Below are 14,196 nucleotides of genomic sequence, written 5' to 3'. Positions count from 1 at the left end.
CAAAGCTTTTTGTGTCATTCTTCCGATTAATTCATGATACCGGTCAATCAAAGTTACACCCCTGTCACTCATACAGACAAATCCAGTCAGCAGCAAAAAAATGTGGTGATTTGTTTACAAAATAATAATTTTGCTAGGCTTTTACTGGAGGAAAAAAGTGGATAAAGGAATTTAGACTTGACAGACCAGACTTTAAAATCTAGCAGCAGGCAAGTGATTGTGGACAGAGTTATGTTCAAGTACAGCTTATTGTTGTGTTGTAAATCTCAGGTTATTTACTCAAGATGTAAAGGTTTTTAACCGTACCCCCTAAAGATCTAAAAGTCATGAGAGAACAGAACCAGCAGCCCAGAAACTACCTACAGAACACGTCCCTGATTGCTCTGTCATGACTCCAAACAGACAGCCTCTCTTCTGTGTTTCCACTCTATGAGTTCTCTCACTGCACACTTAGGTCATTGAAGCGATTTCAACTCTTACAATCCACTCGGGAGCCTCTCATAATTCTCCTGTCAGAGTACGCACATACAACACGGATCAAACTGCAATGTTCTTTAATATAGCACTTTCCCCCCGACTAAATCGAGTTACGAGAACGACCCCCCCCCCCTCCTCCTCCTCTTCTTACGCTTCTCATGTTTCTTTTTTTCCACACAGAAGTAGTTTTTTATTAGATCTCTGTGATATTAAAGCTCTGCTCACTTTAGAGTTTAAAAGCCACAGTGTTGTGTTGTTGTTTTAGTATTATGAAATATTAATAAGTTACTGTAAAGTAAATCAATTTGGGGATAGAAAAACGTCCAATAAAAGCTGTATCCGGGGTTTTGGGGGAGTTTACAGATTGGAACTAGATTATAGGCTACACCTTTATGATACGTGCTTGAATTAAACATGTTGAAAGTATTGACACACCTCTGTATCTATGTGGAATAGGTAACATGCTCCAACTTTTTGGATTAAGTCTTTATTTTGTTTTGCAGCCGTGTTTGTTCCACTATGCCGTTTCAAAACCACATAGAACAGCTTAGCCTCAGTGTCAAACTGCAACATCATGAGTTTTAAAGAAAAAAGGTGTATGAAGAAATCAACTTAACTAGTGTTTTTATTCTAATTATAGAGCGGAAACTGTTAAATGAGCTTAGTTGTTTTTTACAAAGTCTCCTAATCAGTTTTGACACATATTTGACCTGGAATAAATAGTTTTTACAGCTTTTAGATGATATGTTAATAAAAGGATATCAGTTAGATCTTTAATCATTTATGTGGCCAGATTCCAGTGGAGCTTATAATTTGGCCATCTGGAAAGCTCATACATTAATATTAAAACACAAGCTCTTTAATCTGTTCTTGGTTTTCGGTTTAGCGAAATACTGTACCATCAGTATCATAACCCTTATAAGTTTTAAGGAACGTCTCAGGTTTTCCTTTTGTTTATGTCAAAAATGTCACTGGCCAGACTCAAATTATATTTTGAATATGAAATCTCATAGTTTAGCGACCACAGCTTGAGGTCACGGTGCAGGGCCCAAAATGGAAAATCATGATGCTTTTTACCGCTGCGTCTTATATTACCCTGATCCGGTAATTAAACAACGGAAGAAATAACAATAACTAATCTCATTGGACAGATAAATCCATCTGAAATGAAATGCAATGGTGTTTTTTTTTATTAGAACTTGACATTTTTGTAGCTTTAACTAAAATCATAAGTGCCTCAATGTTTTCTTTAGTTGTAAATGGTTTAAAGTACCGTTTCTTAAAGGAGGACCTAATCACCGTGGGAAATTTAAAAGGCGTTTTATCGGAACGTGTACAGCTGTTGGGAGTTTGGCTCAAGGTGTTTTTGAAGTGATCGCTGTTGTTGATAGTTTTCTGTCTGAATTTCAGCTCGGCTTCATCGGGAACTCATCACTATGAAAATATGGAAAGGGGATTACACAGACTAGAACATTAGACCCTGTCCATCCATAGTTATATGACACAGAAATTTCTGAGTTTGTATATGCCTCTTGTCCTCATTCCGAGTTTTTTGCTAGAATGATGATGATTAAAACAAAACTGTTTGTGGTGTGTTGTGCAGATACCCTGCATGTTTTTTGAGCAACAATGCATTCTGGGAGAATCGTCAACCTAGCACTACTTTAGCCGTTCTCAGGATCGACTACTTTGAAATTTGATGTCGTTGATGACGACATTTTCACCACCTACTGGTGAGGCTCTGGTATTGCAGCAGTTTTGAATGGAATCACAGTCTTTGTACGTGCCATTGTTTTAAAAATCTGATCAAATAAATATTTGAAGTAGTATAGCTGTGGGCAAAACTAAACCAGTAGACACCAAACTGCAAATATTTAGTATTTTGTTGTTTTGTTTTAATTCTAAAATTAGTAATGCATGTGACCTTAATGCTGGGGCATGTTAACTTTGAACTTTAAAGAGCTTGGAGTGAAACTTAGAACCGCTACTGAAGAAGCGTGAACTTGCAATACACAATATATGCATATTTTCATCATCAACATGGTGGACTTTAGCTGTGGACTTTTTTTTTTTTTTATGATTCCTCCGCTGCTCTGCTGCAGACAATCTGTGGAAATGCCTGTCTATTATCTGCCATCACACACAGACTCACACTTGCGCACTCAGACGGAGGTCGCAGTCAGGCAAGGGGCTTTTTGTTTCAGATGGCTGTGAAAGTTACCACTCTGCCTTGTCCTTTTCTCTTGTTTCTGTGGAGACAAGGAGGCAGGAGTTAAAAAACACAAACATTAAGTCCAACTCCTCCGGCTCCCCTACCATTCAACCTACTCTTCTCATTTCCTTTGACCTCCTTCATTTGAGTGGACAACTTAGGGATTCACTGACTTGGAGAACTTCAGATCATTTCTGCTGTTGCATTTTATGCACTTAAATATTTTACATCGACCACTGAGATTTTTGTATTTACTCGAACGATTCATTAAAATGCCTGATTTTTCATTTCAAATAAATGTAAATCAAGGATTTTGAGTTTAAAGCCAAACGTTACTTGATGCATTGTTGCTGTTCATAGTCAGAGTCACAGTGGAATTGTGTTTACTCTTCTGGGTTTCATCATTAGGAAGAAGAGGAGGAGATAAAGCTGGAGATTAATATGCTGAAAAGTTATTCCCATCACAGAAACATTGCCACTTATTATGGTGCCTTCATCAAGAAAGGGCCTGCTGGACAGGACCACCAACTCTGGGTTTGTAAACTGAAATTGTCCAAAAATATTTCAAGTTCCAAGCACTCTGTTCATGTTAGGACTGCAACATATGGATTGTTTTTTTTTTTTTATATATAAATTGAGCTAAAACTAATGTCTGATAACCATTATCTTGTTGCTTCTTCAGTTAGTGATGGAGTACTGTGGTGCTGGCTCTGTGACAGACTTGGTGAAAAAGACTAAAGGAAACTGCCTGAAAGAGGACTGGATTGCCTACATCTGCAGAGAGGTGCTGCGGGTAAGGTCAACATGAAATACACGCTCAAGCATAAACACACGGCAAAACACATCATTATGTAATCAGAACTGCCTTGTATAGAAAGAGGCTGCTGATTCCTAGCATGTTGCGTTTTTAGCTATCAGGACCTAGTGATATGATGGATTCCTTGGTGGCGTATAGAAAGAGGTAAATACAGTTTCAGATGAGAAACAGCATAATGGCATATAATAACAGATGTTCCGATCAGCGTTCGTGAGAGAGCATTCACTATAGAACAAGTTTTTATGATTATTAAACTACAGGTAAAATGATTTTGAGTTGACGTCTTAAACTGCATTTTGCATCTTATTTTAGCAATGAGACAATTAGTGTAGGTAGCATTAATAACACGGTAGTCTTCTTCTGTATTCCCTTGAGAATGTAGACGTTGAATTTGAGATTTCCAAAGGGCTGACATAATTTCCCAATCCAGCATTTTTCACAAAAGGACTGAATAACAAAATAATCAAACAGAGCAATGTTTCAGTAACAGGGTTAGCCTTCCTGTTGTCTGCTCTGGATCAGTTCACTTCTTTTTCCAATTTAACCAGAGATTCTCTAGGCTGTTATTTTCCTTAGAAATTACAGTTTTCTTAGAAATAGCTTCTTAAAGGACTTCTTACACAGTCTATATTTCTTCTGGCTTCATTTTAAAACTCCTCAGTGGTTCTCTGAGAAGCTACTATTGACTCCTCGTCCCACACTAACAACTTTCACACTAGATTCTTCTTAGCGCTTGGGTCTGATGTCTTCACCGATCAGAAAGAGATGCATTTGTTTCCACCCGGCTGATCACCAGTGAGTGCAGGCCAAGTGGAAAACTGTCAGACTCCAGCAACCAGCTTATTTCTCAGCGCATCTTTTGATGTCATTGATTCTTCACAAAAAGTAAAGCTGAAGATAAGATTTCTACACTCACGGCTTGAGAAAGGAATGAAATAGCACAAGGGGGCTGCAGGGTTTAGATTTGACTGATAATCAACAGGTGGAAGCGGCTCTATTAACGTTTTGCAGTTCGCCGCTCTGTGGCGTTCAGGTCCATCTTAGCATGATGCCAAGAGGAAAGACAGCTTAAGGAAGCAGTTGTTGCTGCCCATCACTCCGGGATAGGCTTGGATGTCATTTCCCAACATAACCTCACCACATTTGGAAATTATCTAAGCTGTCAATCTTGATCATCCAAGCAACAAAACTAAGGTTTTCTTTTAAAAGTAAGATCCGGGCAAGCCAAAAACCTTCTGGAACATGTTTCCTTGTGTATTTGAGAGCATTGTGGAAATGTTTGGTTGTTTTAACTCCTGTGTATTTTAGAATATGCTTAAGATGGTGTAAAAAGCTGAAGTCTGACAGCAGAAGCTAGAATGAAACTAGCCATCCAACACATCAGCAAATTTATTACAACATGGCTAAGAAAATGAGGGGTATTAATACCCTACTAAAGTTTTAAATCTGAATATGTGGCTGGATATTAAAAGAGCTGTGCATTAATACGATTCTCACAAACTAGTGAAAAAGGAATTTCAATAAAAAGAGTGAACCTAAAGCTTTCCGTTGCGATTTAAGTTAGGAACAGTCCTAACTAAACACTGTTACAGTTAGGACTGTTCCAAAATACTTTGAATACACTGTTATTGTGCTTTAAAGTGAAGCACTTCAAATCCTAAATTGCAACAATTATGCTAACGGATGCTTCGTCATTGAGCTAAAATGTTGCACAATAAATGCTGATGAGTTCTGGATAATTTAAAGCCAATTAAGGCTCTTTTTTTTTCATAAAATTTGCGAAGGAAATGCTAATTAATCTACATTTCCATACATGTGTAGACTGAGACAACCATTTGTCCAGTTTGGTATTTTTGTAGAGTATACTCATCCTAGAAATATACAGCAATATGTCTATTTTGGTATTTCCTCCCAGATTACAACTTATTCTAGCATTTGCTAGATGAGAGAGAGGTTTTCAGATGTCTTGTATTATGGTTTTTACTGTTTTTATTTATATATATATATATATATATATATATATATATATATATATATATATATATATATATATATATATATATATATATATATATATATATATATATATATATATATATATATATATATATATATATATATATATACATTCACTAAGAATGTGAAGAAAGAACATCAGGTGGAAACATTGAAGCAACATTTCAAGACATCAGCCTGGAATTTAAGGTTTAGACACAAACAGGTCTTCCAAATGTGGAATGACCCAAAGCATATCTCCAAATTAGACAGTTGGCCTGTATGGAAATAAATCCCCATCGGGTCAGGACATTTTTGTCTGTGACAGGATTGAAACTTTTTTTTAAATATGCTATTTATGAAACATTTCAGTTTATATTTTTATGTCATTTCAGTTTTGTATATACCGCAGAAGTGAAAATGCAGTTCATTTCTCTAGAGCTTAGGTGTAAGACACCATGGCTCAAGGCCCGGTGACAGTCACAGTTGTGATGTCTCTCAGGCTGTTGTTCACATTCACTTGTGTCGGACCAGAGACGCATGTAAAAGTTGAGGGCCACTGGCCCTCGAGGACAGGAGTTATATATGGTGGACTTTAGTGGCACAGTACAGAGTTCTGTTTTAATACATGCAAAAATGGTTAAAAAAATATCCAAACATGTTTTCATCTTCATACTTAATAGAGCAGTTTAAGGCATGTGTTTGTTTAAGAGCTCCTAAGGTCCTGAGAAAGGCTGCTTTCTGTTTAGTCTTGTTGAGTTTGTCACTGCACTAACAAACCTAGCAGTCCTTCAGCTTGCCCGTGCCCAGTGTAAATAAACCTCTTCGCTGATGATATTGGGCTGTTATCGAGGACAAAATTTATAACTCTGCAATGTTTATTTTTACTGTTTAAAAAATTCGAAGGGTCGAAGAAAAAAAAAAAAAAACAATTCTGGACCGTCGCCAACATTTTCAGCCAGCCACGCTGTCTCCTCCTGATTGTTCCAGCATCACAACATCCCCTCATATGCGTGGAGAGACCCTACGCTGAAGTCATTGTCTGAAATAGGACTCACTTCCTCTGTTTATTTAACCTCCTTTGAAGAAGCGAGAATACAAGGACACAGAAGTGTGCCTGCTCCGAAACTACTGGTAGAAGGTCTCTAATCGAGCACTTCGGCGGTTAAAAGGGAACTGTTAAGAAAAAATGTCAATGTTTACTGCGGCTGCATGTTTGTTTCTAAAACTTTAAATAATGTAACCCTATCCCTGTTGATGGGATCAGGTCAGTTTCAGGATATCTCATCACGTAAGCACACACTAGTCATGCTAAAAATACAGCACAACCTGCGTTAATGTATATTTTAGAATGTGGTCCTTACAAAACTACACATCTATGTCAGTAAATAAATATAAGTATATGTATTATATACTTATATTATTGGTGAGCGCTGACTCTTCTAGTTCCAAGGTCAGTACTGGTAGCCCTTCGTGTGACACAGTACCAATGAAGTAGCTCTCAGTTTCAAAAAGGTTGGTGATCCCTGCAATAGACCAACTCAAAGTGTAGCTGTGATATTGAAAGAAAATAATAGAGGATGATAAATCCAAATTAAATCTTAATAGTGCGGCATGCATTTATGCTTCAGCATCCCTCAGTCAGTACGTTGTGGAACCTTTATAGAAACTTTAGCTTGAATTTCAGCTTTTTTTATGTTTCGCAACCAAGTTCCAACATCCAGAGACAGAGATTCTTGCCTATCCTTGAGTGAAGGTCTTTAGGGAAGAGCATTTGTTGAGAGTTGCCACAGGTTCTAATCATAGCACCTGCAATGTTGCAAATAATGCAATTGCAATAGACTGCTTAAACGCAGCATTTGATAGGTTAATATATTAAACTGTCGTGCATTTACGCTCCACTTGGCAATAATATATTTGTCCAGCTGGGTCTGTATGTCCCTTGATGTCCATACCTGTCATCAATTTTAGTGACTGAGATCACAAAGCTCACAGAGCATAGTGGAGACAATGCAATGATTAAAAGAAACAGGAAGGGAGCAAGAAATGGGTCAATTGCAGTCCATGCTGTCATTTTACTATCATACAGTAATATTGTAATTTCATAATATCATGCAGCCCTACTTTAATCCCCCTATTTCAGGTGTGGCTGTATATTAGGGGTTGGTGCCCTGTTGAAAGGTCAACCCCCTCCTCGGCCTCAGGTCTTTTGCAGCTTTTCGCTTTGACTGGTTTTCTTCTAGGATTTCCCTGTCTTTACTTCTATCCATATTCCCATCATTGGCAAATGTCCCTGTCTGTGCTGAGGAAATGCATCCGCGCAGCATGACGTTGCCATCGCCATGTTTCTCCATGGCCATGTTGCGTTCATGGCGATGTGCGTTGCTGGTTTTCTGCCACACGGCTCTCAATTTTGGTTTCGTCTGAGCGGGGAACCTTCTTCAAGCTGTTTGCTGTGTCCCTGTCAGGGCTTGTGGCAAACTTTAGACAATGGTTTCATTAAAAATTACTTTCTTCTTGACATTCGTCCATGAAGGCCAAATCTGGGCAGTGCACAACTAATAGTTGTTGCGGCGAATGACCCTCCCACCTGAGCTGTGGATCCATGCAGTTCCTCTATAGTTGTCATTGGCCCTAATATATGCTTGTTTCAAAAACTGCTTTGCTTGCATATTTTCTTACTGTCATAATATACTAATGTTTGCTGTTGTAACGTGAAAAACTGTTATGAACGCCATAATTGTGACCCATTTTCTTTAAGTGGCTAACTTACCATTTGGTTACCTAGGTGAGTGGAAACTAAATGTTTAATTATCTCCAAAAGTGAACACACAGGGGTGTCGCTCTTAAATATGTTGCACCGAAAACCGTAACCCTGTTATTTTGACTGAATAAAGGCAGACATTATATTAATGTTCCAGGAAATTGGGCTAATGGGTTAAAAGAGGCATGATATATGTTCTTTCGCACTTCCACGAAGCCAGCATGAGTCTCAGCGCGTACAGAGCCAGGCATGTGATGTGAAACTGTTCTTTATAAGGCGATCTCTGCCACTTTCAGGCTTGTAGTCATCTGACTTGTCCGTGCACGGGTGGGCTCATTGTGGACATATTTGTCTTCCAGGGTCTTTCCCATCTTCACTCCCATCATGTGATCCACCGAGACATAAAGGGCCAAAATGTTTTGCTCACGGAGAATGCTGAGGTCAAGCTGGGTAAGACAGAATGCACTCGGATAGCGAGTAGTTCGGCCTCAGGCAGAACAGCACTGCAGTCACAAATCTGATGTTTTTATTTTTAATTTTATTTATAATTATAGCATGTTTTCTCACAATTTTCTATTCCAGTTGACTTTGGAGTCTCAGCTCAGCTGGACAGGACGATTGGTCGAAGGAACACTTTCATCGGTACTCCCTATTGGATGGCTCCAGAGGTCATCGCCTGTGACGAGAACCCAGACGCCACCTATGATTACAGAGTAATTTGTCTTCAACAGAAGCAGCCATTCTTACAAGAATGCAGTACAGAAATGTAGTGAATGTCCCTTTAGCGGAAAAGTCCGCTAGAAATTAGTTCTGGCTACACAACAAACTGTAGTTAAAAAATAGATTTGTAGCCGCTAGCAACAGCTACACTCCGGCTGCGGCTCACTGTTGCCTTGCAATCAGAAAGCGGTGGGTTCCTCCTGCCATGTGTTGATGTGCTCCTGGGCAAGACACCCTAAGTTGCCTACTGACCTACAAGCCGGTATGCACGTGTTTGTGAGTGTGAATGTGGCTCTATAGTAACGCGCTTTGAGCGTCTCCTACAACTATAAAAGCACAGCATGGATTTCAATCTATTTAAAGTTATCGCCTACAGATAAACATTGGGGGTAGTTGGTTGATTTTATTTGTTTTAAGATGTAAAATTTTAGTGTCAAATACAAAGAGATGAAACCAATGTAGCCTTACTGAAATTGAGACTAAACATTTCCTGTTTTATGTCAGTTAGGATTATCAGAGTTGTTTCTATTTGCTAAACGGCTGAATAATTGGAGCGAAATCATTGGTGTCTTTAGAGAGAGATGTATTTTTTTGTTTTTGTTTTTTTTTTGTTTTTTTTGCATACACTATGATTCACAGGACACATCATGTGTAAGAGAAGTCTTCTATCTGGACAGTGACCCTAAGCATACGAAAAGTCCAGCAAATTAATGGGAGAAGCTTATGGATGAAAAGCTAAAACATTTACCCTAAGTCAGGCAGCTTTTACCAAATATTGAGGAAATGAACGCAAATTTGTGTATTTGAAGAAAACGATCTGAAAATGTTCTGGCATTAATCTTTCTTGTAGCAAACAGAAATAACTTTGCTGATCATAACTGACCTAAATGTCCGATAGAGACAATAAAATATTTTCGCTGTCTTTTTATATTGTAAATTTATACTGAGCACTTTACACTAGAGCCACAACCTTTCAGTCACACCCACTGCCATTATGACATTCATGCACCGATACGCTGATCAGTCGGCAACATGAGGTCCAGTGGCTGTCTTGACAGGGGTGTGGTGAAATTGAACCCACGACCTTTCAGTTTCAAGACAACCATAAACCACAGAACCACAGTCACCCGGTATGCTTAAAGATATGCAAATCTCTGGTTTCTGTATAGTCCTAACATTTATCTTGAATTGAAGTCGGGTTTCGGTGCTTCTGTAAAAGAGTCTCGTGGTTCACTTGTGAAATGTGAGATGTTAGTTTTAGACACATTGTCTTTAATCCTTTGATGAATTGCCTTGCTCAGCAGCCAAACTGATTCACAGACTGTGAGACTGTGATTCTTAGCTTATGTGTGCTACAGACGCAGCCCTTTGCTTTCTCTTTTTGTTTTTAGAGCGATCTCTGGTCATTGGGCATCACTGCGCTGGAGATGGCTGAAGGAGCCCCTCGTAAGTTACGAATACTTCTCAATGTAGAAAATTCACATTTAATAAGTTTGTGGACCCTCAGTTAACTATTCGATTTGGATACATTTGTTTTATAGCATATTACACTGTGTCCATATTTATTAAAGTAAAACTGTGACGCCATTTAATATTGGTGAGGCTCCACCATCATTTAAGGGTGTCGGTAACAGGGAGTTCCTGCTGTATATACTGTTTGGGTGGGTGAACTGGGATAAGTGTGAGCACCATTATAAAAGTACATTCTGGTGCACGTTAACCGAGTGCAAAGATGGAGAGACAACTGTTGTCATCCGTCCGGCAGTAAAGGCTTATAAGGTCAATTCCAAACTATTTGAAGCCAATTTTTCTAAGAAAAATGTGTCCAAAGTTCAGCTCTTGGACCACTTGAAGTGATGTTATGCGGCATTGTCGACTCAATTCGACAATGGCAGAAATCATGACCTCCAGCGCATGGATTTGATGCAGATCGACACAGCTTGTAACTATTTTTAAAAGGAAGATTTTCTCTGAAATGTCTAAATCTGAAAGTGATAGGTGCAACACTTGTCTTTTATCACCAGGTTTTACTTCCATTTAAAATGAATGAAAAGTAGAACCATAAACATCCAGCAACGTTCATTAAAGTTGGCGAGATTGGCAAAGTACAACAACTTTTTCTGATGAAACAATTCTGGTCGATAAGAATAGACGCCAAAACACAAAGAAAATTAGGAAACTCTGTCTGTTTGATTCATTAACATATTGCCCGTTTTATTTGTTGCTGGTCAAAAAATAAATATGTACTGGAGATGATAGTGCAGGAACAGGCTGACTGGATTAAGAAACTGGAGAGAGTTCTTGGAGATGCTGGGCTGCTGTCAGAGCAAGACAGTTCTTGGGGTGTAGGACTGCTGGAGCACAGGGTAGCAGGCAGTCCGGCAACAGAGCAGCAGGGACAGTTCTTGAGATCCTGGGGCTGTAGTAAATCCAGCAGCTAGCAGAGGCCTTACTTGAGGCACAGAGGAAGTTGGAAATCCAGCAGCTAGCAGAGGCCTTACTTGAGGCACAGAGGAGGCAGGAAATCCAGCAACAAAACAGGGAACAAACCAGGCTGACAGACGTGGAGTGAGTGGAGAATGCTGAGAACAGGACTAGACAGGCGCGGTGTAGATAGAGACTGAAGATGAGCCGGCGACGAGGAGCAAACTGAAGGGAGCTTAAGTAGGGAGGCTGGCAGGTGAAGTGATTTCAGACTAATTAGAGCCTAACAGGTGTGACTGATTGCTGAGTGAGAGGAGAAGGCACTATAAAACAACCGGGAAAATAGCCAGACCAAAACTAAACCATGACAATGACATTGTTTTGAAAATTTTAATTACATTTTTTTTACATTGTTAAATAAAAAATGGTAACCCACAAGGCACCCCGTTTTTTTCACCAGAGTTAGAAAATTACAACTGGAGAACATTTAAAGCAGTTACTAGACTTCGCTGGAGTAGAAGTCAGAGGAGGTCAGTCTGAGGCCCGAGACGCCCCGTATCTGATCCTGGGAGACGTTCCAAGAAAACTGACAGCTCCGTCTCAGTCAGGCTTATTTGGCATTTTAAATTTTGAAGCTCATGACAGCAGATTTTAGACCGAAGCAGCGTAAGACCAGACTTGCTTTCTCCCTCTCTACAAACATGGCAGCGTTTTTCAGGTTCCATCAGAACACCGAGTGTTCGGACAGATGACCCTGAAGGGGAGCGACTCGGTTGTAATGCACAGTGCTGTGTTTGGAGAGAAAGCAAACGTCACTCGTTTTCACAAACACCACATCTAAACAGCCAAGCATGGTGGCAGAGGGCTGATGATTGGGAACGGGTCAAAAAAAGCCAGAGGTGGACAAGGTCTGATTTTAAATTATTGCTGCTGAAAAAGCTGTTGGGTTCTTTTCTCACGCTTTTGGATTTTTCCTTAGTAGCGAACAACCACAATGATAGGCCCAAAGATCACAGTCTGTCATCTCTGAACTGATAGAGGCTTTGCTGACTGTTTTCTGTGAAGGTTTAGTAGAAGTCGGCGTCTCCATTTCCTTCAAAGATGCTTTAAATCACTTCTCAGTGGTCCTGACACACTTTCCCTCTTTTTTTTTTTTTTCCATGACTGGCCGCGTCACCTTTCCCTCCGCGGATCCTCTGCAGCTCTCTGCGACATGCATCCCATGAGAGCTCTGTTTCTGATTCCTCGAAACCCGGCGCCCAGGCTCAAATCAAAGAAATGGTAAGTCTGTGAACGCACTCCCGAATGTACACACAAGAGGGTAGAGGGTAGAGCGTGCACGCTTTAGGCTCCGAGGTGGCTTCTGTTGTGGGTTTCATACCTCTGACAATCAGACAAGAGACACTCTTACAGTTTCCTTTGATTAAAAAAAAGAACAAAAAAACCTGAGAGTAGATCTAGACCTGAAGATAACTGCTAGTCACTCGTCTGATTGATAAAATAGACTCATTGCTGCCGATTGATAAACTCGACTCATTGCTGTATTTAGGTGTAAGTTCTGGCCTAAATGAAGTTTTGGTTATTACCTCTTTGCCTCATTCACCCTTCTTGTACTCCCTGCCCTTCCATCCATAATAGAGAAGCTCTTCCCTGTGAACTCTGGACTGACCCTAGCTGCTGTCTTTCATTCACTATTAATATGATCAGAAACGCCTTTTCTCCGAGCAGCTTTTAATAGCTACCGCGGGTCTGGAGTGCAGCGCTTGCCCATGCTTTTAGCCCCAGGCCTCCCTAAGGCGGTAAAACCAAGCAGCAACACACATCGCTCTCCCTTCCCTGTCCAAAAAAAACAGGCAACAGTCCCGTTCGACGTTCGGAGTGGTTCTCTTGGTAGGTTTTGCCTTAAAGCTTTTAAGACGGGCTTTACATTGTAGACATCTTCTTTGGGAGTGCTTTGAGGAATGATAAACTGACCGGAGGTAAGTTGGGAAATGAGTACCAGCTACTAGACACAGGTATTGATGTGAATTTCATTGACTTGTCTGCTTCTTGCATTGATCTGTTATGGTTTCTTGTGGGCAACTTCTTAGTCTTTAAATTGATGGGTTTTGAGTATAAATTCATTCAAACATCTTAGTTTAAACTTGTATCATTCACTCATTCGCTATTGTATTACATAAAGTTGTTGTCAGCGTTTCTGAACAGCTATTCTATGTTTCCTGGACTAACTCAGATGAATTATTCAACTAGAAACAACCTGCTCTAGAAAACAGAATGACTAAATAGTAAGGAAATTGTCATATCGTTCTGTGGTTTTTTTTTAAATTTATATAATAGTCCAAAACTAGTGCAACGCTGTGAAGTGGAAGGAACACGACTCATGGTTTCCAGTTTAGTTTTACAAACAAAGTCTGAAAAGTGTGGCATGTATTTGTATTCAGCCCCCTCTACTTTGATAACCCCTGAACAAAATCCTGTGCAACCAACTGGCTTCTGAAAGTTTATTAGACAGCAGTAGAGATCAAACAGCATGATCAAGACAGCACGCCGGTCAGGGGGGGAAGATGTGGACAGAGCCCCGCAGAGCTCTGATCAATCCATCATCTGAACATGGGCAGAGAGAGGCTAGCCTGCTGAGACGGGATGTACAGGCTGGGCAAGGAGAGCCAGGCGGTACGCAGCCAAGACGCCCCCGGTTACTCTGGAGGAGCTGCATGGAGCCACGATGAGGGTGGGAGAATCTGTCGACAGATTATTACTACTGGACAAATATTACTATCACAATTA

The 14,196-nt window shown here is 39.9% G+C and overlaps 1 protein-coding gene across 2 annotated transcripts in view; it reads left to right on the top strand.

The window, feature by feature from the left end:
- Window positions 1-14,196, top strand: part of LOC105927650 (mitogen-activated protein kinase kinase kinase kinase 4) — an 84,201-nt gene that overhangs the window by 23,536 nt on the left and 46,469 nt on the right. The window contains exons 1-6 of one of the 2 annotated variants that reach the window (XM_036127075.1): window positions 3,102-3,223; window positions 3,372-3,482; window positions 8,625-8,715; window positions 8,848-8,978; window positions 10,377-10,431; window positions 12,612-12,690. In XM_036127075.1, the coding sequence (XP_035982968.1) occupies window positions 3,131-3,223; window positions 3,372-3,482; window positions 8,625-8,715; window positions 8,848-8,978; window positions 10,377-10,431; window positions 12,612-12,690 (560 nt within the window). In that variant the 5' untranslated portion in view covers window positions 3,102-3,130. Of the gene's footprint in view, window positions 1-3,101; window positions 3,224-3,371; window positions 3,483-8,624; window positions 8,716-8,847; window positions 8,979-10,376; window positions 10,432-12,611; window positions 12,691-14,196 lie in introns of those variants that run through there. The other variant, XM_021317606.2, reaches the window with a different exon arrangement.

The sequence above is a fragment of the Fundulus heteroclitus genome, chromosome 23 (genome assembly GCF_011125445.2).
Source record: "Fundulus heteroclitus isolate FHET01 chromosome 23, MU-UCD_Fhet_4.1, whole genome shotgun sequence".
NCBI classification, from domain to species: Eukaryota; Metazoa; Chordata; class Actinopteri; order Cyprinodontiformes; family Fundulidae; genus Fundulus; species Fundulus heteroclitus.
This window is presented reverse-complemented; position numbering and strand designations above follow the sequence as displayed.